The sequence below is a fragment of the Molossus molossus genome, unplaced genomic scaffold (genome assembly GCF_014108415.1).
Source record: "Molossus molossus isolate mMolMol1 unplaced genomic scaffold, mMolMol1.p scaffold_m16_p_4, whole genome shotgun sequence".
Taxonomy (NCBI): domain Eukaryota; kingdom Metazoa; phylum Chordata; class Mammalia; order Chiroptera; family Molossidae; genus Molossus; species Molossus molossus.
The window spans coordinates 65896957-65923539 of NW_023425377.1; the positions used below are offsets into that span (position 1 = coordinate 65896957).

The 26583-nt window shown below is 50.4% G+C and overlaps 1 protein-coding gene across 5 annotated transcripts in view; it reads right to left on the minus strand.

Annotated features, from left to right (window-relative positions):
• Positions 1-1013: 1013 nt before the first annotated feature.
• MAU2 (MAU2 sister chromatid cohesion factor) overlaps positions 1014-26583 on the minus strand; it is a 36914-nt gene continuing 11344 nt past the window's right edge. Inside the window, exons 2-19 of one of the 5 annotated variants that reach the window (XM_036281793.1) lie at positions 25307-25324; positions 24857-24922; positions 22985-23080; positions 21414-21508; positions 16193-16220; positions 15727-15882; positions 14461-14607; positions 14288-14378; positions 12885-12988; positions 12249-12326; positions 11906-11971; positions 9932-10018; positions 8556-8605; positions 8296-8373; positions 8004-8115; positions 5001-5091; positions 4122-4249; positions 1014-3900 (exon numbers count right to left, since the gene is read on the minus strand). In XM_036281793.1, the coding sequence (XP_036137686.1) occupies positions 3826-3900; positions 4122-4249; positions 5001-5091; positions 8004-8115; positions 8296-8373; positions 8556-8605; positions 9932-10018; positions 11906-11971; positions 12249-12326; positions 12885-12988; positions 14288-14378; positions 14461-14607; positions 15727-15882; positions 16193-16220; positions 21414-21508; positions 22985-23080; positions 24857-24922; positions 25307-25324 (1566 nt within the window). In that variant the 3' untranslated portion in view covers positions 1014-3825. The remainder of the gene's footprint in view (positions 3901-4121; positions 4250-5000; positions 5092-8003; positions 8116-8295; positions 8374-8555; positions 8606-9931; positions 10019-11905; positions 11972-12248; positions 12327-12884; positions 12989-14287; positions 14379-14460; positions 14608-15726; positions 15883-16192; positions 16221-21413; positions 21509-22984; positions 23081-24856; positions 24923-25306; positions 25325-26583) is intronic. The other 4 variants (XM_036281795.1, XM_036281794.1, XM_036281797.1 and 1 more) reach the window with 4 other exon arrangements.

A 26583-nucleotide genomic window follows, 5' to 3' on the forward strand; every position in this document is an offset into this window, starting at 1 on the left:
CCAATGTGTGGCTCAGTGGATAGAGCGTTAGCCCGTGCACTGAAGAGTCGTTGAGTTCACTACCTGATCAAGGGCATGTACCTGGGTTGCAGGTTCAATCCTGGGTCCTGGTTGGTGTGTGTGGGGGAGGCAAACAATAGATGTCTCTCTCTCATATTAATGTTTCTCTCTCTTTCCCTCCATCCCTCCCTTCCACTCTCTCTGAAAATCAATGGAAAAAATATCCTTGGGTGAAGATTAAACAAAATACATGTTCAAACAAAAACGTACAGCACACCCACAGCAACACTGCTCACACTCACCACAAAGGGAAAGCAGCCAAATACCCACTGATGGATGAAAGATGAACAAAATGTCCACCCACACAATGGATTATTATTCAGTCATAAAAAGGAACGAAGCACTGTTAACACTACAACATGGATAAACCTAAAAAACGTGCTGAGGGAAGCCAGACCACAAAAGGCCAAATGTTGTATGATTTTGTCTATACAAAATGTCCAGAACAAGCAAATCTATAGGCAGAAAGCAGATTAGTGGTTACCAGGAATGGGGGAGAGGAAATGGGGTGTGACTGCTCAGGAGATCAAGGGTCTCTTTTTGGGGTGATGGAACAGTTCTAGAACCAAAAAGAGGTACTGGTTGTACATTGTGAATATTTAATACCAATGAATTGTATTAAATGGTTAGTTTTGTCTTTCACATAAAAAGAAATAAAACACCTGAAAAGAACTCCCCAGGAACATGGAGGTTGGCCAAAGTATGTGAGGAAGTCTGTGTTGAGTGCCAAGGAGGAACAGACAGTGCTTCAGGCCTTATGTGGGATGTCTCAGAGGTTCCCTCCCCTCCAGGCAGGGATGGACCAGAGGAACATCATCAACAGAGGGGAAGACTCAAGTATGGGCTCTGCATCCACACCCCTGGTCAGCAGAAGTCCCCACAGCCTTGCTGGCTGGGTGGGGCAGGCAAGAGCTACTCTGGGGTGGCGCAGGAAAAGGGCAGAAGGCAGGACAAGGACACAGCAAGCAATAGCTACTCCAAGTGATTTTACTTTGAATACAAAGAAAAAGAAATCCACAAACAAGAAACTATATTCTATGGTTATGTCTTTTAAACAATGTTTTGCATTTATAAATTTGTTTTTCTGATTAAAAGCACCAGCTGAAGTTACAGGCTGCTAAAACCATTATTACAGACCCGTTAAAAGACATTATGCCAAACATACTTATTAAAAACCCTTTAACAAAACAAACAATGCAACCACAAGCATATCCACTGTTCCAGGCAGACCTTACTCAATTTCCTTGCCTGTGCTCCCAGTAAGTAGAATAGGGAGTACTTACCCCAGGGAAAGGACCCTCACCATGCCCATGGCTACCTGCAGGAGGAGGCAGCTGTTTTCATGGAAACCGGGGGCACCTCCAGGACTAGCACTCCAGACCTGCAGGCCCAGGGCCACTTCTGCTAACAGGAAGAGGTGGGCAGAGCACATGAGGGGTCTAATTAATTTTCAGCAATTGACCTGTCAACAAGAATCCTTTTGTTACTACTACGTGCCCTGTAAGTTGAAGAGTTTGGAGTTTTTATCTGCTTTTTTTCTAAACTCTTAGCTATATGACACTTGTGTAACATCTCCCTGGTGTCTTGTTTGCTGTTAAATTCTTATGATTGAGTGAGAAATTGTGAGGCACTGAATGTGGACTCACAGAAAGATATGTATGACAGCCTGATGTAATTGGTAGATGCTGTAGTAAAGGGGAGGTTCAAAACCATACACACAGTTTGGATTCCATAAAGCTAGAGTGGAATATTAAATATCGAGTACTGAATTTTTAATTGTAAACTTAAGAACTTATCCTTAACCTTACACATACATAGATAACAGAGTGGTCACTAAAAGCACTTTAACATCAGGGCAGACATTACGTTTTGAGGTTCTCATTTCAACTTCTCTACATACAAAATGCCCTAGAAGCAAAGAAAGGCTTAAATAAATACACAGAGACAAACATGTGCAGCGCAATTGAACATGGGTATGGAGAGGTTAGACAGCGTGGGATCCAGGATGGTAGGCACAGCTCCATCCCTTGGGTGGAAGAAGGCCCTTGATGGAGGAGGAAGACAGAACGGGGACAGCTTGTGGCTGGGCTTACACCTTCCTCCACAGGCCTCACAGGCTCAGGTGTGTCAGCAGAAGGAGCAACCCTGGGCAGCACAGGACAGGGCCAGGTCCTCCTGGGTGACAGGGATGGTGGGTCCTCTTACAACAAGCGCTGGCTGGCCTGCCCCTCTGACTGGTGGCTCACCTGCACACCTGTCACTGGCCCCCAAATGGGCAGCAGGGCACTGCCACAGGCCTGGTAAGAGAAGTGCCCCAGTGCCAAGTGATCTGGTGACAGTCTGGCTTATGGCTAAGGCACACCCAGGCTCTGTGCCTAAGTAGCTACCTGAGTGATACCAGATACCAATGTTCCTTCCATCTTAGACAGAGGTTTCAAGAAGCAACCTTCACAGTACAAGGGGAATGAGACTCAAGCCAATAAGCCACCCTGACCAGACCACTCACCACCCCATTAGGGAGCTGCTCCCAGGTGCCAGAAGCTGGAGGGGGCAGCTGCTTCAACTGCCCCCAGTCCCACCATCACCACTGGGGAATCTCCTAGACTATCCAAGAGGAGCACAGAACTAAACACACTGTCTGGGCCAGGCAGAACCTTCTGGGGGTGGGGGTGGGGCTCCAGCTTGGGAAGAGGTTTCAACGCTGTCCCAAGACCCAAGGAAGTGTAGGTCTCCTCCTCCTCCCTCACAAGGGCAGGGTTGGCTGAGCTCCAGATGCCTGCAAATATCCTCTGCAAACATGCCGCAGAACTGCCCTAGCCCCTTCATTCAGCACCCTGAGTTGGGCTGAGGAGGGTCCTCTCCCCTACCCCCTGCTTCCTACCCCACAATATAGAAACTGATGGGGAAAGGCAATTGGTGCAAACACAGGAGTCTCAGCTCTGAGAATTACCACACATGCGTACCTGTGTCTACAGCACACACACACACACCCATGTACACCCATGTCTACAAGTACACACACATATACCTGTATCTATAGCATATGCACACACATGCACACCCATGTCTACAGCATGTGCACCCTCACGGCCAGATAATGATCCAACCAAGGTACAGACGTTTGGAAGGCGAGTTCCTGGGTCCCCAGGGACCCTAACTAGAGGCCCTAGCTGTCAGAAGGATGGACGCTGGAGAGAAAGGCAAGCTGGGAAAAGTGTTGTAGCAGGACACACATTTTTGTCCCTGATGTGCGTCATCACTTCTTCCTTCCAATTTTGGGCCAGAAACTGGTATCTTGCCTCTGAGCTCTGGAAGCTGCCATGACAGCAGAGGAAACACTCCAACCTGGCACAGAAGTCCAGACGATGGAAGTCACGTGGCAATTCCCCAGTGGTGCTGCCCACCCCAGCACTCCCTGTCCAGATACGGTCCAGAAGGCGTGATTCAGACTTGTAGTAGGATTGGCAGTTCAAGTCCACTTTAAAGGATGGCTCTGGAAAGTCGGCTCCAACATTCCACCTGCAAGCCTCAGCACCGGGGTCCTGATTCACAGCGGTAAAGCTGGCCATCCCTTCCTGGGAGGGTAACAATTGGCCCTGCACACTCCCTGGGGACTTGGAAGCTCTGGAGACAGTTGGGATAGAAGCCCGGGGACACCATGCCAGCATGCCTCCGAGGAAAGCACAAGTGCCATCTGGGTGGAAGTCAGAAACATAGTAGGCCCCACAGAGGCCTTGAGAAGCTGGGTGGTCCCCTCCAGGGGTCTCACAGGAGGCTGGCCAGGCTGGTGTTGGGTCCATTCTGAGCTTGGAACTGCACGGGTGGTGGGCCATCTGTCCACTGTGGAAGGAGAAAACACATAAGTGACTAGTGCCATTTTTCACATCTGAGGGGCTCCTGAGACTAGGGATTGCTGGAGAGATATAGGGAGATGGCAGCCAAGCATGTACTTCCTTCTCAGAAAGTGTGTCCCACACCCTGAAGGGCTGCAGGCCAGGTGAGCCAGTCCTGAGGAGCCAACCAGCACCCCCACTCTGTCTCCCCACACCTCGCGCCTATACCGTGATAAGGTTATGCTCAGGGAGGCTGCAGGCCTCGATGTGGTCCTGGAGCAGCTGCTGAGAGAAGTTCTGGTGCATCTGGGCGGCTTCGTGGGCATCCATGGCGTTCCCGCAGGCCTTGTTCAGGTCTGAGGGTAAGACACACATGGGGTGAGCCTGCCTTGCCCTGACACCACCACCATGCCCTCCTCTTGGGTGTAGGTAGAGCCCTAAGGTCAAACCCAGGCTCCACCAGTGGGTTCCTGTGCACCTGGCAAGTCACCTGCCTTGAGCCCTGTCTTGGGGTCAGCCAAGCCCACCTGTCAGCAGCCCTCACATGTGCCCTCCTGAATTTCTGAGTTGTGTCCTTAGCATGGGTAAGCAGTGGGGCCCACGGAGGCAGATACAGAGGCTGGTTGGGCAACAGAGACCCTGGGCACATAGGAGCCAATACACACTTCTAAGGCAGGAGAACTGAACAAATGCACAGAACCCAGCCTCCCCCCATTTATAGAGACTTGCCCTCAGGGCCCAGGGCAAGTCTCTAAAAATGGGGGAGCAGCTATAACAGCACTGCCACCTGATGAGCGCCCACCCTGCACCCAGAGCATCCCAGCCAGTCCTACCCGACGGGATGAGGCCGGGCACCAGGGCTCACAGCCCAAGTCTTCACCTAGATGCCAAGAATCAGCCTTGCAGGTCTGGGAGACACTAAACCAGATCCTGTGTTGAGCTGACACCATGACCAAGCTCAGTGCCCACTGCCCTCAAATGGCATCCCAAAAGCCTGAGAATGTGCTAGAACTGGGGTTGTGGCCCGTAGAGGCCACTCTGAGCAAAGGCCAAGCAGGGCTTACTCAGTATCTCTGATCTCTGGGAAGGGCCAGCTGCCATACTCACCTCTCAGCAGGGCTGATGACCACAACTGCACCGACATGTCCGGGATCTTGCTGGCCAGCTGCATGGCGGGCACCACCATGTTGTTACTCTCCTGTCAACCAAGAGCAGCCAGGGAGTGGGGGAGGCAGCAGGGACAACTCAGGCCCCACCTGCTATACCTAGCCCAGGCTACGCCTTCTTCCTGCTGCCTGGCAGACTCCCTCTTCTACTTCAGAGCCCAACTCGTGCCCTTCCGTGAAAGTACTCTTTGACCACCTTGGGGAAAAATAAATTGCCTCCACTCTTTGGCTCTGTGTGGGGCACAGCTGCCAGGGCAACTCTGTAATGTTATTCTAACCAGAGAAGAAGGCACTGGCAGTAGTCAGCTCTGGACCCAGATCAGAAGCCAATTAGAAAGTCAGATTCTGGGGTCCCAGGGCCAGGGAAGAGGCAGCAGTTTGCCCAGTGTAAGTGATGAGGGCTGAATGGACAGAGGGAGGAACCCATTCTTTTTTTTTCCCATGGAGCCCATTCTTATGGGAGGTCACCCCAGACATGTGGGACTGGGGGGATGCCAGGATGCCATGTTAATCCTCCAACCCTGACTCCACGCTACTGCACAGCACTGTCTCCCCATCCAAATTCCCAGGATGAGCTGAGGGAGAGCTTCTGGGGGCCATAAACACCCATACCCAACTCCATGGTGACCAGCAATGCTGCTCTGTCCCCACTCAGCCCATGAACCATGAGCCCCAATGGCTCGAATGTTGGGTTCAGGGTAACAATGGGAGAATTCCCTATATGCAGCAGCATGGGGGACACTTGTCATGTATCCAAGAGACTTACAAATCCTCTAAACTATCTCCCGAGGCCTGGCTTTAACAGCCATAGGTGTGCAGACATGCCTCCTTAGATACACAAAAGACCAAAAACTTCACGTTTTCCGACAGGCATCTATCTCAAAGATGAGCTCCAGGTAGATCTCGAAGCTTTTCAAGACTGAACCAAGCCCTTCCAAGACCTCAGAATGCACAGAACAGGAAAAACCACTTTCCTCCAGGTCAAGGGCTGGGCCTCTGTATGTAAGCCACCTGTGGGAGTGTCCCCCTTAGTTCCCTGGGAAGGCTCTCCTAAAGCCAGCTTGGGGCTGCCCTACAGCGTCTGGTTTTTAAGATTTGTGTGATACTAAGGTGTCCAGAATGAGGCTGCCCACAAACTTGCAATGCCCACGAACACTCTAGCCTAGCAGGCCTAGAGTGGTGTTGGCTATGTCCAACAGTGTCTCCCCCAGACCTGGAATCACTTGAGGCCAGGCCTGCATCTAAAGGCTCTTGGGGGCCCATGTCATTCCACATGGGCCAGGCACACAGTGAGCAGCACAGGTTCCCAAACTCTGTAAGATGCCCTGGGATCACCCCAAACATGATCCAGAGCTGCAGCTAAAGAGCTGCATTGCCCAACCTATCCTGCTCAAGGTGGCTTCTGGAGACATATATAAATGAGAGCCAGGAAGGTCTGGTTCTAAGCCTGGGTCTGAGGTTTGGGGCTATGTGACCTTAACCTACCTATCTGGAAATAGGGTAATCACAGCTACCAAACTGAGACACAGGCATGTAGCCTGTACTCAGGGGGTCCTCATGTTTCCCCTAGACACATACCGAGGCCACTGCCCTCACTGTGCTCAGAGGCTGAAGGGAAGGTGACAGAACGTTACAGAAGAAGCAGAGCTGCACTCAGAAAGGAGAACCCAGAGCTCATCCCTTTTCTTTGGGGGTGGCAACATCCCCAGCCATGACCACCAGGACCTGAGCAGCAGGGCCCGTTAGCCTTGGCAAACACTTGCCACACTAGAAGTGGGGAGGGGAACCTGTCAAGCTCATTTTAAAAACTCATTCTTAGGAAGCCCTGAGGTTTGATCATATGACACTTTATAGGCCAAAACACCTGACCTGTGTCATCTGCCCTGTGAAAACAGCTCAAGTGAGGTTAACTAAACTACTTAATAGATGCTACTTCAAAATTCTTGTTGCTGCCCTGGCCGGTTTGGCTCAGCGGTTAGAGCGTTGGCCTGCGGTACAGAGAGACCCGGGTTCGGTTCCCGCTAAGGGCACGTACCTCAGTTGCAGTTTGTCCCCGGCCCTGGTTGGTCGTGCGGGTGGCAGCCACTCGATGTGTCCCTTCATGTCGATGTTTCTCTCTCTCTCTCTCCCTCCCACTCTATCTGTATAAAAAATGGAAAAATATCCTCGGGTGAGGATAAAAAATAAAAAAAAATTCTTGTTGCTGTTAAAAAACAAAAAAAAACAAAACTCTAATATAATGGTATAGGAAAAGACAAGGTGTGAAACTATAAAACACCCTGAAAAACCAAAACCTATGGGTAGGCAGGGGAGAGCAGTGGAGAAAGCCAGAAGACAGAGAACAAATAATGATTTTCAACTTTGCTTCTCAGAGCTTCTGTGATAAACATGTCATATTTTATAACATGGACAAATGTTTTCTTTAGAAAATTAAAGGCCTTTGAGGTCAATAGGTGAGAACAGGCAACAATGCACAGCTAACAGGGAGACTTGGAGCTGGCCAATCCTACCAGAACCAGTCCCATGGGACACTCTAGGTGAGGGTGGAAATAAGGGTGATCTGAGGACAGTATGTGTGCTGGGCAGAAACAGAACTGAAGGAATTCTGACAGAGAAGACACCTCTCCACCTCAGGTATTAACACACAGAAAGAGGAACCTGCCTTAGCCCTGCTAGCTCCAGAAAGTCCTACCAAACACTGGGCCCCACAGACCTACACTCTAGCGATCCAAAGTTCCCCAGTCCTGCCCCACCCCCGCCAGGTTGTGTGAGTCCAGGGCGCCCCTGCCCTTGGCAAGACTCATGAAGCTAAAAGGGTGGGGCAGGGGGTGACACTGAGACAAGATCATCAAGGGGCACAGGATGCAAAGAGCTACTTGATGGTGCCCCACCCCACCAAGCACCACGCTGGACCCCTGTCCCTAGGCTGGCCCTGGGCACTCACCCTGTGGTTCCCCAACACGTAGAAAATGTGGCCCAAAAGCACCAGAGAACAGGCTGTGAGCCGGTTCAAGTCCTCCGCATTGGACATCTTCAGAGTTTCTCGAAGAAATCGCCTACATGAGGGGAACAGACTGAGCACCTGTTGAAATGTCTTTAGGGGAGGAAGAGGCAGCAGCAGCCTCTCAGCCCTGAGCAGAGCTCGCCTGGCGGGAGACAGAGAGCCTGAGCATGCTGTCAGGGGAGAAAACCACCTAGAGGGCCAGCCCAGGCTGCCTGCCCTCTCTAACACTCACTTGGCCTCGTTGTAGCGTCCCTGGAAGAAGGAGAAGAGCCCGCGCACGTAGAAAGCCGCTGCTCGAAGACAGTGAGAGCTGGGGAGAGAGTGAAGCGTCACAATTTGGTGGGGCTTTTTAAGTATAGCAGGCTTACAAAAGGAGTGTGGGTAGTGGTGGTGGTGGTACAAGGCACTGGGGTAACAGGCCAGAGCCAGAGACCCCACAGGTGGTATAAGATAGGCAGTGGTAAAGTGGGACCTCAGTGTGGGGCCACCTACCTGACAGGGAAGCTGTGGTCTGGATTGATCCTCTCCAATAAGCTGTAGAGCTGAAAAGGAAATGTCAGTTGGGATCACTCTTCATTTCTAAATGTGAGAGAGTTGGGCCCCAACTATGCTAGTAAATTGACCAGGGCTGCAACTTTCTGTCTGATGGTGTTGAGCCCTCACTCTGAATCCCAAGACTAGGGCAACCAGCTGGTAGAGGGGGCAGGATCTACAGCAGGTGAAACTACAGGGCACTGCATGGACTGCTCACTTGCTTACACCCCCAAGGGAATCACAGCGTCCACGGTGAAGGATCTTTGTACCCTCAGCCTACCCTACTCCTATGTCAGGTGAGGGGTTAGGGTACATGGAAAACTTCCCAGTCTGGCCTTGCTATGGTTTCTGAGGGGGTCCAGCCTGGAGGAGCAAGATGAGCCCACATGGGCCTAGAGGGCAGGAGGTGGAGCAGGGTTTATTTGGAGGGGCAGGCACCTGGGAGGTTCTGACAGGAAGTACACTATGACTGACGTTTTAGGTCTTCTCTGGGTTTTCCGGAGATTGGGTTGGGGACCAGGTGGCTCCTGGTGCCTTTAAGGCCCCTCCAGGAGGCAGACCGGGGCAAAGATATAAAGGAACCACGCTTCTCCATGACCCACCAAAGGTGACTCTTGGAGCCTACAGCTGGCCCTCAGACAACTCTGCCCTGCTGCTTCCTGACTGCCAAGAGGCCAAGGCCTGCTCCTGTAGCACAAAACATCTGAAACAACCCAGAATCTGGGAGGTCAGTTAAACTTTTTGTAGACAAGAGATGACAGTAGCTTGAACTAAAATGAAGGCTGTGGGGTGAAAAGTAGTAGCTGGATCTGATACACTGTATAATAAGAATGCCAAGACTTGGGGGATCTCGGGGCTGAGAGGGAAACCAGCCCAGAGCTGAAGGAAATTTCAGGGCTGAGAGGAGTTGTAGGGGAACCTGGTGTGAGGGCACTTGTCCTTTGTGGACAAACCCTGTTTTGTTCCTCACCCCTCATGATCCATGTCTGGGGCATAAGGACAACCTGGGGCCCAATACAGACAACTGCCCAAGCTGCCGCTCCTCAGAAGTGAGCCATGAGGCCTCAGTGTTGATTCTATAACAGACAGCTCAGGGTAGAAGAAACTGAATTTGCTCTGGGAGATTTGACAAAGCTTGGCTTGTTTTCAACAGAAAGAAGTGTTACTTAGCCAGAGAACATTTCTGTCCCAGACATGGCCTCCTCTAGCCACGCTGCACTCTGAGGACAGATATGCTGGGACTGCTGAGATGGCTGGTGCCCAGGATAACCCCCACCCCAGACCCTGAATAAAAGTTGAAAGAAAGGATACCAAACATGAAGCATGTCACCTACTACCTCTTGGTGTCTATTTCCTTCCCGTATATACACACTCGCCAGGTTGGTCACAATGAAGGCCCACAGCTCCTGGTGGTTGGTAAGCTGAAATGAGGACACAGGGCGTTAGGGGTCACTCATGGCATGGTAGCCACCCACACGCTCCCTGGTGGCTACTGTGGAACCTCCTATTCTCATTTCAGACACAACACCCACGCCTGTCCCCTAAATCCAAGAACAGTACAGCTGTTAGTTCTTTTGGCTATAAAATTATTATCTGCGTTATGTGAAATTTAGGAAACAGAGAAAAGGAAGCCAGCTGCACTGATCCTGTCCTCAGAACACACTCCCTTTTGGTCCACTTTCTGCTTGTTTCTCAGGACTGAGATCGGGCAGCCACTCTCTCCAAACCATGGTGACCTTGAGACCCTGTGAGCATTGATACAGCAGAGGCATATGCTGGTCCTGGGGAGACCTCCGCCAGGAAAGAGGCCAAAGATGCTACCAATGGCCAGTGGTGGATAGACCACTGTCCCCAGTTCTTGTGAACCAAGAATGACCAGGACAGGGGGACCAATCTGAGGGGCCCAAGTATCACCCAAACCCTGGTTCCCAGTAGGGCTGAGCAAGCACAACTATGCAAAATGCTGAGGGTGCTGGGGAAGTGCAGACCCCACTCACAGGAGGTCCAGATTTTCTGATGCAGCAGAAATGCTCTGATTTGTTGTAGGACTACAGGAAGAGCTGTGTTTGGGGTCAGAGGGGTTGGGTCTGAATTCTGATTGCACCATGTCCCTGCTGTTCTCTCATAGCTAATGGAGAATTCCTAGGACACACAATCAGAGCAGCAGCAGCTACTTCTGGGGAGTGGGATGAAGAGGAAGGGGCCAAGAGACTCTCACAGGTCCTGTGGTAACTGCAGGCAGAGAGGAGTATGTGTGTGGGAGTCCTGGCAACCTGAGCTGACTGGGACACAGAGTGAACATGGAAAGCCATGGGAGTGGGCAATGTGTTTGTTCTTCATGCTCTGGTGTCCTGCCTATACCCACGGCCACGTGGAGCATCTTGGAGAAGCAGTAATGCCACCAGAGCTCAACCTTGGGAGTGAAATCTGGAGATTGGCAGAGCGGAGCTCCCTATCAGCCAAGGTGCACGTGACACCCCCAGTGACTTCACCTGAGTCACAGAGCTGCCTCACACCCAAATATCTCTGCTTGGAGCCACCCCAGGACCACCAGGAGGAAGGTGTTGCCCACCTCCTTTTCCTTGGAGCATGTCAGGGCCAAAGTGCGGATATGCTTGTCTAGTCCTGGAACAAGGTGGGCAGAGCTGAGATCTACCACTGGGGCTGTTGACTCCTTGACCTTATGGCTCCGTGATGATGTGGCACTAGCCACATCTGAGGCCAGGACATGCTCTAGCAGAGCTTCCAGCCTGGCAGCAGCAGATGGCCTCTGCCCCAGAACACCCAGGTCATGGGGTGGTGCAGAGTCAGGGCATACTCAGCTTTGTGTCCCAGCTCTGCCATGGGGCCGCTCTGGGAAGCACTTGAACCCCACCAAGTGACTGTGTATTTAGCTATGACACAAGCCATCACCAGCCTGGCAGGCTGTTGGAAGGGCTGGGGATCAGAAGTCAAAGTGGCTAAACAGGCTGTGGCACTAGTGGGTGCCAGGTTCTCCTTTGTGGCTGCCCTTTGGTTTAGCAGGGGGAAGACCCATCCCAGACTGATCAGAAGCCCCCTCACCCACAGCTATCCCTTGTCAGGCTGTGCTGCCAGCATTGACAGCTTTGTCCCTATCTGAGAAGCACAGAACCTGCCACGGAAAGCCCCAGATAAACAGTGCTTCACTGTCACAGCTGGCACCAGGCTGAATGCTGCCGAGTCAACCAGTGACCAATTTTCTGTGGCTACTGTCCTCATCACAGCCCATAACTGACTCCTTACTAAGAATCACTGCCTGCCCCATGCAGTGAGGGCCAGCACCTTACCCGCAGGGCTGTGGTGAACTGGGCTTCTGCGTTGTCCATGCAGTTGACGGAGACACAGTACAGGCCCTGGAAGAAGGAGGCACTGAGGGCTTGAGGCCTAGCCACCTGCCCATGGCTACACCTGGATGAGTCTGACCAGTGACTTTATGAGCCACCTACACCTGAGCTTTTGCCCTGGTGAGGAGGCAGAAAGATGGCATGGTGAGTTATTCCCTCCTCCTGGGACCTATATCAACTTGGACTCAAGGTGTCTATCAGAATGAAGTACACTGGGAATGTTCCAGATTCTGCCCGGGGTGATGGTTGTGGGGTTCCTCACTGGAATGGGGCCCTACATACTTACCAGCAGCGTGTGCAGCTGTGCTGCGTGGTTGGAGAAGAGCCGGGGCGATTGTTGGCACAGCTGGCAAACCTGGGAGATCTGCCGGGAGAACATGCCCAACGTCATCGGACCTGTAACCTGGGATCCAGTGTCCACATCCTGCCTGCCCTAACTTGGGTATAAAGTTCTGGTGGATGTGTCTACTGTGGGGCAAAGGGCAGTCCTGACCCCTTGAGGACAGTAATCCTTGTCTGTTACCTGCCTTCTCCTCCTTTCCAATATGTCTTAGCTGTCAGCAACTTTGCCCTGCTTAAGGCCCTGTGCCCTCTCAGGAAGGTGGTAAGCAGGGGTTACATGGAGCAGGAAGGGCTTCACATTCCTTGGGCACTCCAGACATGGTACGTTCTAGAAATGTTGATGTTGCCCAGCTCTTAGAGAAAGGCCCATTCATTTCTGCATCAGACTGTCTGATTAACTATGTCCATGAAGGGTCACCAACTGCCAAGTTATAGTGAATTGACACAGACAAATGTCCTGCTGATGTGCACTGGGCAAATTTTCATTCTCCTATGTGATGACTTCTGAGACTCAGCAAACTCCAATCACCTGCTCTCTGGCCCTCCCATCCCATGTGTATGTGTTCCCCAGTGGCCTCACCTCCTGTAGTGCAGTGGCCTTGTGTCCTGTGACGAGCCTGCACATGATGATGTGCTCGAGCAGGATCACTTGGAAGGAGGATAGGATGGGGCTGCAGTCGAGCACTGGAGGCGAGAGGGGGATGAGCACTCAGGGTGCAGCTGGAGAAGCTGAGAAGATGCTAATCCCTGGTCCAGCCTCCCACCATATGGACCTGTCGGCTTTCAGGTCTGAGCCTACATAATCTGCTGCACAAATCCAGCACCCAGCCTGTCACTTCACTCATGCCCACTGCACCCTCAAGTGACGGGTTCATCTCCCTGTTCAGGTTGGGAGACAGGCTCATAGCAGGTTCCGGTGACCACAGTGTTTTAAGAGTAAGAAATCCCTGGAGGGATTTGTTTTCCACACTGACCCACCACCACAACCCAGTCATGTGCTCAAGAACACTATAGACACAGTGGGTTTTAGAAATGTTAATGTTGCCCAGGAGAGTGATACCATGTGACAGCCTCAGGCAGCAGTGGGTAGACCGGATTCCGGGCTGCCCTGAATGGCTGTCCTCATGTTGGGACTAGACAGTGTAGACCTTTCCCAACTTGGCCAGAGGGAATGAACTGTGATTCCTGAGGGCTTTGGTTCTCTGGCTGATAGCTCCTCACATAGTAGCGCTGAAGAAGGGCACAGGGACTGGGTGAGCAGGTTAATGGGGACACCTAATCAGAGCTCTAGGTTCCTGCTAGTCAAAGGTCCCTGATCTCTCCCTGGCTGGTTTAGCTCAGCAGTTAGAGCATTGGCTTGCAGTAAGTTGTGGGTCCAATTCCGGTCAAGGGTACATACCTTGGTTGTGGTTCATCCCTGGCCCTTGTCGGGTCGTGCAGGAGGCAGCCATTCAATGTGTCTCTTTCACATCGATGTTTCTCTCTCTCCCTCCCTGCCATTCTATCTGATGATTAATAAAAAAATATCCTCAGGTGAGGATTAAAAAAAATAGATCCCTCGTCCCACAGAATGGATTAGTCAAGTGTCCAGGAAGAACTCACAACCTCCAGGCCATCACTGTTAGTCAGCAAAAGCTGAATTCAGATCTCTGCTCCATGCTGAGCACAATCCATGTCACAACATTGATAACAGCAGCCACCCCATTTCAACTGAGCACTGCTGTCTTTGCAGGCCCAGGTGCAATCGTCTATCACAGCTCTTATGTAGCGGGATGGACAGAACAGAGATGGCACAAGACCCCTAACCTGGCCTGCTCTGCCCTGACCCCAGGTCACCCTCATTTACCAACTACAGTAACAAGACCCATGGGGTAGGGACTTGGGGACTGCATGGCACCGAGGTCCTTCAGGCCCAGTACAAGGCAGTGGCTGGGCCAGACACCAAGGGGCTCAGTGGCCATGCGACCCACCAGCCCAACTTACTCTTGAGCTTCTCCAGCTGCATAAGTGCCTTGTCTGTGTATTTCTGTGCCTTCTCCAGGTAGCCAGCCTGCATGGAGTGCATCACAGTTACCTGGAGATAAGACCAGACAGTGATGGTCACTAAGGCCCTCTCCTCACTCACCTGGCCCCTGACCTCAGCCCTGGAGACTCACCAGATAGACAAGCACACACATGTGCTCCTTGGGCAGCCAGTGAAAGAGATCGGCGGGGTTGCTGGGCAAGATCTCATCGTCATGCAGTGTGGAGATGGTCTGAATGCACTGTTGCAGCTGCTTCAGGCATGGCTTCACACTCTTCACCTGCAGCAGTGGGCGGCACTGCACACCTGAGTGCCTGTCCGCTCCCAATAGGTGCCAGCTCACCAGTCCCTTCTTCCCAGGAGCTCCCACCACGCCCACCACCTGCAGGAAGTCTGCCCCCAAATGGGTCAGCAAGCACTCAGGGCACGGGGCAGTTTCAGGGGGATCATCTGTGGGACTGAGGCTCAGCCACCGCCCAGTGCTGGGTCCAACACCAAGAACTGGGAGAGGCCTGTCCAAAGATGCTGCATGAGCTATGTTTCCTCCTTCCTTCAGTGACCCTGAGAGGGCAGGACAGGGCTGGGGAAGCTAGCAGTCATCCTTGGGAGCAGGAATTGGCTTCATGGGCTCGAGTCCTACAGGTGTCATACCTCATATAAATTGGCTTCTGGGCACTAAGAAACCCTGTTCCAAGGCCCCATAGGACATGTCCAGAGCACCCCATGAGTCTGTTGTGTCCCTATGTTGGGCCAAGAGTATGCCACTTGACCCAACAGGTAAATGTGGGCACAAGTGGGACAACGAGGCAGTCTCTTACCAATGAAAGCCTTCCTAATGCTTTCTAGGGCTCCACCTGCAGGCTCCTAGGACCTGAGGTCAGGCCTGTAGTGAGTCACTGGGATGGGGTGGGGTGAGGTAGATGGGGCAACACCCCCAAAGTCTGGACATTCAGCCACAGAGAGTACATAGAGAGTCTCACCAACTACATGGGGATTACAGAGTCAAGTCTTGGACACAGCTGACACAGTTAGTCCCTATTCGAACCTCACAAAGCTCTCATCAGCTGGGGGGTGGGGTGGGGGTGTGGACAAACACTGCTTGAGTACCTGCTATGGGTCAGGCACCTTGTCAGAATTCTCATAGTTTATCATTATGAAACATGTGAGGCCATGCCTCCCACTCCCACTGTGAGGACAGGCCACTCTCAGAGCACCCACTGCCCTCAGGGTCACCGCACTTATGCCAGAGCACAACAGGGTATATGGGGGAGCTAAGCCCTGAATGAGATGCACTTTGTGATGAGGGACAGGAGGCAACAACAGAGTGGGTATCTCAGCCTGAAGTCCCCCCACCACCTGCCTGCTCTCCAGCAGCTCTGTTGTGGGAGGCACTACATACCTGCCCTGCATCCAGGTAGTGTGTCACCTGGAGCACCAAGAAGAAGACACGTAAAGACTCCTTTTGGATGGGATTTCCCTGCCAGTTCTCAACAATCTGTCCACAGAGGGTCAGCAACGGGTGGACTTCCTGCAACTTGCGCTCCATCAGCAGCAGCTGGGGAGGGAGAGGCACAGGCGCTGGGAGCCCCTCCCAGCGCACAGGGCCACTGTCTGCTTTCCCACCCACTGGGGGACTGCTGGAATCATGCAGGAAAGGCAAAAAGCTGGGCTGGAACCCACATCCAAGCTGCTCCATCCTCAGCACAAATTGCACAACCTGGAATCAGAGTTTCACCTCTGAACCCAGATGGAGCACAGGGGCCTCACTCATGATTGCCTGCAGTACTTAAGGGTTGCACCACAGTGAGCAGGAGCCCTGCCTCATTCCCGCCACACCCCTGCCATTCTGCTCAACTTCAACTTACCATCCCTTTGCTGAGCAGGAACAGAGCCCTAGAAAACAGAGAGGGGGAGTCAGTCTGTGAGGCCCAGGTTGCCTTCTGGGATGATTATCACTCCAACATTCACAGGGACCAACAACCAATCCCAGGGGACAGTTAAGCAGATGACAGCAGCCCCCAGCAACCCCTAATGAAGCTGGTTCTATTTATGAGACTGCTCTACTTTGTCCTATTGATCTTTCTTTATATTTTTGGCCTAATTTAGCTACTCCTGTGGTTCAAAAGCCCAGAAGGCATAGAAAGATGCTCAGAAAGCACGGAGGGGCAGGGTACAGGACAGCATGCTTGCCAAAATCTCACACCTGCTGACACAACATTGGTAGACAGCATAGGGCACAGAGAGAGTGGGCAGGCCTGAGTATCTGAACCCAAATCCACACCTGACTGTGGCCCCTCCATACCTCTCCTTCCTCTCCTGTGACCAGGCAAGCCCCCTCAGGTTCTCCCGAGTGTTAAAGGGATGAAACTGAGGAGCCCCCAACGTGTCAGCAGCCTTAGCACCCACTGTCCCCAATTGCAGTAGTCAGCAGGGCTAAATTTTTTTATCCTCACCCGAAGACATTTTTGCATTTATCTTCAGATAGAGGGGGAGGAAGAGAGGAGGGAAGAGAGAGAGAGAAGCATCGGGGTGAGAGACACATCGAGTGGTTGCCACCCACACGACACCAACTGGGGCCAAGGACAAACTGCAGCCAAGGTACGTGCCCTTAACGGGAACAGAACCCGGGACACTCTGGTCCGCAGGCCAATGGTCTAACCGCTGAGCCAAACCAGCCAGGGCTCTTTTTTTTAAAAAAATCCTTCCCAAGGAGACTTCAGGTCAAGATGGCAGCATAGGTAAACGCGGTATGGCATCCTCCCACAACCACATCAAAGTTACAACTAAATTACAGAACCACCATCCTTCAGAACCGCCTGAAATCAAGCTGAATGGAAGTCCTACAACTACAAAATTAAAGCAGCAGCCACATCGAGACAGGTAGGAGGGGCGGAAGTGCGACAAGCTGGCCCCACACCCATGTGTGGCAGATAAACAGGAGGATACCTTGGCTGGGAAGGTCCTCCCTGAGGACTGAGAGGGTCCCCATCCCACACCAGGTGCCCAGCTCAGGGTTCCAGTGCCTGGAAGAGGATTCCATAATTTCTGGCTGGAAAAACCAGCGGGAACTGAGGCTCCGTGAGGCTGAGGTGGCTGGAGCCCCAGGCAGCTCATCTTAAAGGGCCCATGCACGGACTTATCGAATTCACTCCCTCTCAGCTTGGAGGGGAGGCAGCTTGAGGGGCGCCAGAGACATACAGGGAAGAATTGAGCTGTTTGGCATTGGAGCGAGGGCTGGAGAGGCAGCTTTCTCCTGGACAGACTGCTGTCAGAGGCCTTTGTTCCTTTGGTGAGCCCTTCCCTAGGGCAGCAGATGGCTGCCATATCCGGGCCTCCAGCAACTTGGCTCACAAGGTTTGCCCCACCCTGGTGATTCCCTGAGGCCCTGCCCCACCCAACTTTCAGGCCCACCCAAGCTGTTGCCAGTTGCTTCACCACAGGATTGGCCTGTCTTGGATCCTGCTTCAGGTTTTCCTAAATTCTTTCAAACAAGCAGCATCTGGTCTCAGCTAGCCCCATACCTCTCGTTAAATAATACATAGAAACAAACACAGGGAGACAGCCAAAATGAGGAGACAAAGAAACAGGTCCCAAATGAATGAACAGAACAAAACCCCAGGAAAAGAACTAAGCGAAATGGAGATAAGCAACCTAACAGATGCTTTGTTCAAAATACTGCTTATAAGGATGCTCAATGAACTTAGTGAGAACCTCAGCGAACTTAGTGAGGGCCTCAAGAACATAAAAAAGGACCAGTCAGAAATGAAGGATGCACAGTCAGAAATGAAGGAGGCACTAACTGAAATAAAGAATAATTTACACAGATTCAATAGTAGAGTCGGTAAAGCCAAAAAGCCAGCCATCAACCTGGAATATAAGGAAGCAAAAAACACCCAATCAGAACAGCAAAAAGAAAAAAGAATACAAAAAAATTAGGATAGGTAAGGAGCCTCTGGGACAACTTCAAGCGTGCCAACATTTGCATCTTGGGGGTGCCAGAAGAAAAAGAGAGAGAACAAAAAATCAAAAACCTATTTGAAACAATAATGGAAGAAAACTTCCCTAACTTGGTGAAGGAAACAGACATGCAAGTCCAGGAAGCACAGAGAGTCCCAAATAAGTTGAACCCCAAGAGGCCCACACCAAGACACATCATCATCTAAATGCAAAAGGTTCAAGACAAATCTTAAAAGCAGCAAGAGAAAAGCAGTTAGTTACCTACAAGGGAGTTCCCATAAGGCTGTCAGCTGATTTCTCAAAAGAAACTTTGCAGGCCAGAAGGGAGTGACAAGAAGTATTCAGAGTGATGAAAAGCAAGAACCTACAACCAAGATTACTCTATCCTGCAAAGCTGTCATTTAGAATCGATGGCCATATAAAGAGTTTCTCAGACAAGGAAAAGCTAAAGGAGTTCATTACCACCAAACCATTATTATATGAAATGTTGAAGGGTCTTTTTGAAGAAAAAGATAATAAATATGAACAAACAAAATGGCAATGAATACATGTCTATCGATAATTGAATCTATAAACAAAATGAACAAGCAGAACAGAAACATTCTCATAGATACAGAGAACATTTTGTTAATTCCAGATGGGAGGGGGGTTGGGGGAATGGGTGAAAAAGGTGAAGGGATTAAGAAGTACAATTTCATTGCTAGACTGACAAACCTCAAAGGGAAGGGGGGTTAGGGGGTGGGAAGAAATAAACCAAAAGACGTATTTGCATATGTGCATAACCAATGGACACAGACAATGGTGTGGGTGGAAGTGGGGAGGAGAGGGTCAATGGGGGAAAAATGAGGAACATCTGTAATACATTCAACAATAAAGATAAAAAAAATAAAAAAGTTAAAAAAATGAAAAATAAATCCTTACCCAAGGATATTTTTACATTTATCTTCAAACAGAATTTGGGGGGGGACATCAATGTGAAAGAGATACATCGACTGTTTGCCACCCATTGGGGTCGGGGATGAATCGCAACCGAGGTACATGCCCTTGGGCATAATCGAACCTGGGATTCTTTGGTCTACAGGTCAATGCTCGAACCTCTGAGCAGAACCGGTCAGGGAAGCAAGGCTAAATTTCTATTGTTTCTTGTAAACCTTTGGACACTTTCTGAATGTGTGCACACGGCTGTTATCGTCAACAAAAATAATTAAAATGAGCATGTTAAAAAGTTTAGGAAACAGCCAAAACGATGGGGGAGAAAGCTAGGGAGGCAGCCGCTGCCTTCAGGAATAGCTGTAGTCATGCAGAGACCACAGGTCCCAGTTTGTTCAACGTCTCAGTCTCTGTCCCACCGGCCTTGACAGAGTCTTCTGTGTGCTGCAGCTGACACCCCATCAAGTGGGTGCCATTCTCCGTTTTACAAGTGAGGAGACTAAAGTGGCAAGGTCAGTCACACAGCCTGCAAGATGTTTGTACTCTAGGCCACCAAGTTCTTCCTTATTGTTACTTCACAGTGTGAACACTCTAGGTCTATCTGCCTGCTGTTCAACCACTGAAACCTAAGGCTTGGAACTTCACATCAAGTTTCCCATGTTATCACATAGGAAGCACGTGCCTGGAGGCCCTACATCCATGGTCAGAGGTTCTGGGTCAGGTGACCTGCAGGCCCTGTGCCCTGGTGGAGACCACCTAAGCTGCCCACCCAAGGTGGCACAGAAACCTGTCTAGGGACACTCGTGAGTGAACATGCACAGTGTGTGGCTGTCCCTCTGCCCTGAAAAGTGTGTCACCATGGACCAGTAACAGCTGCAACATAAGGGGCCAGGAAGGGCTAGGAATGTGAGACCAGATTGTGTGACAGCTGCCATCTCAGGATAGGGTGGCTGAGGGATGAGGGCAGCCTACGGAAAGCTGCGTGGCTCCAAATGGGCCAGAGTTCAGAGAACAGAGTTTGAGACCGTTTTATCCCAACAACTCCAGGGGATGAGCTCAGTTCCAAGAAACAGAACTTTTTAGAACCCCAAAGCACACACCATAATAAAAGCACTGCTGCCTGGAGTCTGTCTAGTGCAGAGGATTCTTTTCTTGGGGCAAAGAGACTAGAGGCTTTCACAGAGGGTGCACAGAGAAGCTCTTATGGTTTCTGACCCCTGACACCCAACCCTAGGGTACAAGTCTCCAGATGGTCTAAGTAGCTTCATGCATAACATGTACCTATGTCTCCCTTTATTTTTTAAATTGATTTTAGAGAGAGAGAAAGAGAGAGAAACATTGATTCGTCGTTGTTCTTATTTATGCATTCACTGGTTGATTCCTATATGTGCCCTAACCAGGGATCAAACCTGCAACCTTGTCATATGGGGACGACACTCTAATCAACTAAGCTATGGGACAGGGCTATGTCCCTTTTTAAAAAATTCATTTGAGAGAGAGGGAGAGAGAGAGGAGTGAGAGAGAGGAGAAAGGAGAGAAGAGAGAGGGAGAGGGAGAGAGAGAGGGAGGGAGAGAGGGGGGGAGGGAGAGAGAGAGAGAGAGAGAGAGAGAGAGAGAGAGAGAGGGGAAACGTCAATTGGTTGGTTGTCTTTCACACATGCCCCGACCAGGGATCGAACCCAAAATCTGGGTATGTGCCCTGATAATCAAACCTGTCACCTTTTAGTGCACGGGATGATGCTCCAACCGAGCCACACCCGCCACTGCTACATCCCTTCTTTTATACAAACTTCCGCTTACTGTGTCTATTGCGCATCTAAAAGCTCTTGGACATACTGAGAGGGACTGGAATTACTTTAGGTGCTGCCAAGCACACTAGGTATGCTTTCTGCAGACACCATTCTCATATCTGCATCACAAATGAGATTGGCCTAGCAAATCCTACAAGCACTTTTTATTTTAAGATACTAGATTGTGCTGAGAATGCCAGCTGGCCCTCAGCCTCAGTCAACTCTCCAACTTCATATATTAATAGGGTGAATTGGTGAGATACAAGGCATTCTGGTGTTGCTTCAATTTGTCCATCTCTTACTATGTGTACAGTTTCATGCTGAAACACCAACTCTAGTGGTTGCCCAGGATCAAATGGCCGAGCTCCTTCCAAGTAAGAGGGAAGGGATGTGGGGAGAGGGTGCCTACCGTGTATACTCGGATCCCACTACCCGTGCATACTCGGCTCCCACACCTAGGAGGTCACAGGCAGACACCAGGTCCTTTTCGAGCGTGTGCAGTTGCTAAAAAGGAAAGAGAACAATAATCCTTGCTTCCAAACCACTTACTTTATAATACTCAGTATCTGACTCTAATGCTTTGTTGGCGAGTTCAAGTGAACCTCCCCACCAGTCAACAAAATTGCTTCAGTATCAGTTTTGAGTTATATTAACCAAATCATGTATCATCAATGTTGATTGCTTTGGGTATAGAACTCTACTTTGCCTACAGTGTACATCATCTAAGCTTAATAGTACACAGATTCCCAGGGCTGCATGAGTGTATCCGTGCAGGTCTCCATCAGATGTCAGTCACTAGGGGAGTCAGGGCACCCCAAACAAGGAAGGACTCCTTCAGGGTCAAGTGTCTGTGGGAGTTTCAAACCCAGAAGTCTTAGGCTAAAAGGAAGGGACACCTGTGGGACCTCAGTTGAGCTTGGGCTCTCAGGTGCATGAAGCACCCTCCAACTCTGTGGCCCGAGGCAGGTGTCCCACTTCCTATCTGTCAATGGGCAAAGAACGCATGGTAGGATTAAAGGAGACAGTGCTGTGTGGGACAGCAGCAGGACAGGGGGAGAAGAGCTTAGGAGCACTGGCTGGGTGAACTCTTCCCAGCAGGGAACCTGAGTCACATCCTTCTGGGATGAGGGACTTCCACGGGGGGGAGGGGGTTTGTAGTGGGGGTGAGCAATTCCAGCCAAAGGCCCATACCCTGCACACACAGGAAGGTAATGGAACTGTATCACAGAAAGTACACAAGAGGCAGTGTAGAGAGCAGGCTGGGTCAGGGACAATGAGAGGCTGGAGGCTAGCAATGCGAGGAAGATGTGGGTAGTGCCCACGACAGAAGAGGCACCCTCACAGTGAAGCCTACCCACCCCAGTCCTCAGGCCCAGTCACTATAGCCAGGAAGACAGAATCCCCTCTACCTAATCATCTCAGAGCAGTGGGACCAGGACACCACTATGTCTGGAAAGCTGAAGGAAGTTTGGTGGGTGTGGGTGGGTGGGTGGGGGGTGACCACATGGAGCCCAAGAGAGACTGTGTCCCAGCAGCCCTGCAAAGGCTTGACTCGGGCAGGTATTTATTGCCCAATAGGCACCGTCTTAGAATCTCAGCACAGCCCTTAAAAACCATGGTGGGTTTCTGGCAAGAAATGCTTCCCAAATTTAAATGAACACAGGCCAAAGGGAGCAGCATGAGGGAGGGGAATGCAATGACAAGGTCCACTGAGTCAGCTCCCGGAGAGATGGGGACCTCCACCAGTCACTTCTGATGCTGAATGAGACTTGTGCTGGGGGTACTGCTGAAGTCAGAGGCTGGAAGGGACTTATGAGCAGGCTAAAGAATTATCTCTGTGTCCCCATCCTCTTGGTGCAGCACCCTGAGGAGGGCCTGTGCGTCCTGTAGTCTGCCTTTATTTATACTTAGGTGGGTGTGCCCCAAGGTTATGGCCCCATGTGGCACCCACGTGTCTTGGCCAGGCTCCACAGTACTCACAGCGAGCTGGAAGAGCAGGCGGCAGTGCCAGTATGGGGTCTGCTGTGAGATCTGGATCGCTTTCCGCAGTAGTGGTTTTGCTGCATCAACAGAATTCTGAAAGGAAACAGTCACATTTGGGGAGGGAAAAAAAAAAAGCTGGCAGGCAAGCTAGATTCCTTATGTAGTTCTGGTACCAGAGGGCCATTCATATTCATGCTCACCAAAGGATTTGTGGGTTGCTGATGTACTTTATTAAAAGAAGAAAAGAGCTCTGGCTGATGTAGCTCACTTGGCTGGGCATTGTCCCACGCACCAAGAGACTGCCAGTTTGATTCCTGGACCAGGGCACATGCCTGGGTTGTGGGTTCAATCACTGGACTGGTGTGGGGCGTGTAGGAGGCAGCCGATAAATGTTTCTTTCTCTCTCTCCCCCTCTTCTACCCTCTTTCTGAAATCAGTAAAAACATATAAAAAAATAAAAAAAGATATTTTATTGAACTAACTGACTGGGAGGTTTTTGCATTGCTCTTAAAATAACTCATTCAACTAAACTTAAAGTAGCTTTGGTTCAAAATCCTGATCAGTCAAATTGGATGGCAATTGCTATCTTTCTCATATTATAAGAGAGATGGGCCAGGGGTGTTAACCACGCACTCCCTGTTGCCCAGGGAGCCTCACAGGCTATTGTTCAAAGGTGGGAGAAAGGCAATTTTGAGCTATGTCTGAGATCATGAACCAGATTAAAAAGATAAATATGCCCTAGCCGGTTTGGCTCAGCAGTTAGGGTGTTGGCCTGAGGACCAAAGAGTCTCAGGTTCAATTCCGGGTCAAGGACATGTACCTCAGTTTCAGGTTCAATTCCTGGCCCTTGTCGGGGTCACACGAAGGCAGCCAATTGATGTGTCTCTCTCACATTGATGTTTCTCTCTCTCTCTCCCCCCCTCACTTTTACTCTATCTAAAAAATTTAAAAAAATCATTGGAGCCCTGGCCAGTTTGGCTTAGTGGTTAGAGCATCGGCCCACAGACCAAAGAGTCTCAGGTTCAATTCCAGCCAAGGGCATGTACCTCAGTTACGGTTCGTCTCCGGGCCAGGACAAAGTGGTGCAGGAGGCAACCAATCAGTGTGTCTCTCTCACATTGATATTTCTCTCTTCCCCCACCCCCACTCTATCTGAAGATATTTGGAAAAATATCTTCGAGTGAGGATTAAAAAAAATAATAATTGGCCCTGGCCAGTATGGCTCAGCAGTAAGAGTGTCAGTGGGCGGACCAGAGAGGCCCAGGTCCGGTTCCCGCTAAGGGCATGTACCTCGGATGCAGTTTGTCCCCAGCCCCAGTTGGGGTCATGTGGATAGTGACCACTTGATGTGTGTGTCTTTCTCTCTTCCTCTCTCCCTCCCGCTCTATCTCAAGATAAATGCAAAATAAATAAATAAATAATAATTGGAAAAATATCCTTGGGTGAGGTTTTAAAAATGAAAATGAAAAAAAAAAAAAAAAAAAAAAAGCCAGAAGAAAGTCAGAAGAACAAAAAAAACAAAAGCCCTGGCCAGGTGGCTTACTTGGCTAGAGCATCGTCCCATACACCAAAAGGTTGCAGGTTTGATTCCCAGGCAGGGTATACACTCAAGGTTGTGGGTTTGATCCTTGGGCAAAATACATACTGGAGGCAACCAATCGATGTTTTTCTCTTACATTGATGTTTTTCTCTCTCTAAAATCAATAAAAATATCCTTGGGTGAGAATTAAAAAAAAATAAGTTAATTTAAAAAAAGAAAGAAAACAAGCCAAGAGGAAGTCAGTCCACTCCTGGAGAGTACCAATTTGACATTGTGCCTTCACTACAGGGAGAGGGACCCTGCTTTCAGAAACCTTCATAGGCTCTTACCTCTTGACAGTATAATTCAGACAAAAGACTTGCGGCTTCAAATTTAACATCTTCAAACTGTGGGATCTAGTGATATCCAGTTAAGAAAGTCTAGATGCTACAAAAAGGTCAGTTTTTTAAAAAAAATGTGTGTGGGATTCTTACACTGCAAAAGTTCACCAGTCAGGTGTGTTCCCACCTGCTCTGAAACCCCAAGTTCATGTATTCTCCCAGTGATCTCTGAGCTTGCCAGATGTGGAACTGGATGTTGGGGCTTGAAGAGGAACATGGCTCACATGGTGAGGCCACTGATCTGAAGGGACAGCTATGGCTGAGCAGGGATTCTCCAAGAGGTCTGTGGGGCAAGATCTGAACCCAAAGGGTGCATCATAGCAGGAATTCAAGTTTATAACACATTCTTTTTTTTAAACAGAGAATTTCTTACAGGAAACAGTACCAAGAAAAGGATACTTGCTGTGATATCAACCACTGAAAGAGAAATAAAAAAGTATTAATTCTCAGCCAAATGCATGGTGTGTGCATACTAGCTCTGCTTTAGGGTTTACACAGGTTGTCCTGTCACAAAGACTGTAGGTGTCCAGGTAAGTGGGAAAGAGGCCTATGGGCTCATTTTCCCTCTAATCCAGCAACCACAGTGTGCCTGAAGGAGAGGGAACAAGCATTTGCTCCGTTACTGATAGGGGGCTTTCTGTCCCACCAGGCACCTGAGTCCGAGTCATAGCCCCTCCCACTGGGGCCACAGTGCTTCAGAAGTAGAAGGAATACAGAGGGGTCTGCATATGCCACTCATTGCAGTACCCCTACAGCAAATCATAACACAAGGAAACAATTACAACTGGAGAGTGGGTCTGGGGGTGTCAGTCCTTCTTGGAAAAGTAGCATTTAAAAGATGCTTGGAAATGAACAGTTAGTCTCAGAGGGGAGAGAGGAGAGCTCCAGGAAGGACTTGTGTGGGCAGTGCCTGGTCAAGGGGTAGAAAAGATGATTTTGAGACCTGAGCTTATGGTTCCTTTGCTGGCACACATACAGGATGTGGTTCAGACAATGACACACTCGGGGACTGCTGTGCCCTGGAGTTCTACGTTCCTATAGGAGGCAGTGAAGGACCAGGACAGTCTACCACACTGATCAGTCTGTCAGACTATCCAGGACTTAAGCGTTTATCTGACACTTATCCCACAAATGTTCTCTGAGTCCTGGTGGGTTCTTGAAGGCAGAGCTGGAGCTGAACAGAAGACCCTGACTTGCCATGCTCTGTGGGAGAAGAGCATGGGATTAGGGGAGGGGGGCACATCTGGGTCTGGGTGTATGTGTATGTGTGTACCCAGGCAAAGGGGGAGTAGGAGGTGCTCTTGGCAGAGAAGAGCCTGTAAAAAGGCAGAAGGCCAAGAAGATGAAACTGGAAGGTGTATGTGCCACTCACTGGCAACCATGACTGTGGGTCTGAATGCCCTGATGTCTAACCATGAAGCCTGACCCAATCAGAGGCATTAAAAAAAAAAAAAAAGCACCAAATGAGATCTGAGTTTTAAGAGTATCCTAAATGTGCCCTGGCCAGTTTGGCTCAGCGGTTAGAGCGTCAGCCTGCGGTCCGGAGAGACCCGGGTTCGGTTCCCGCTAAGGGCACATACTTCGGTTGCAGTTTGTCCCCGGCCCTGGTTGGTCGTGCGGGTGGCAGCCACTCGATGTGTCCCTTCACGTCGATGTTTCTCACTCTCTCTCCCTTC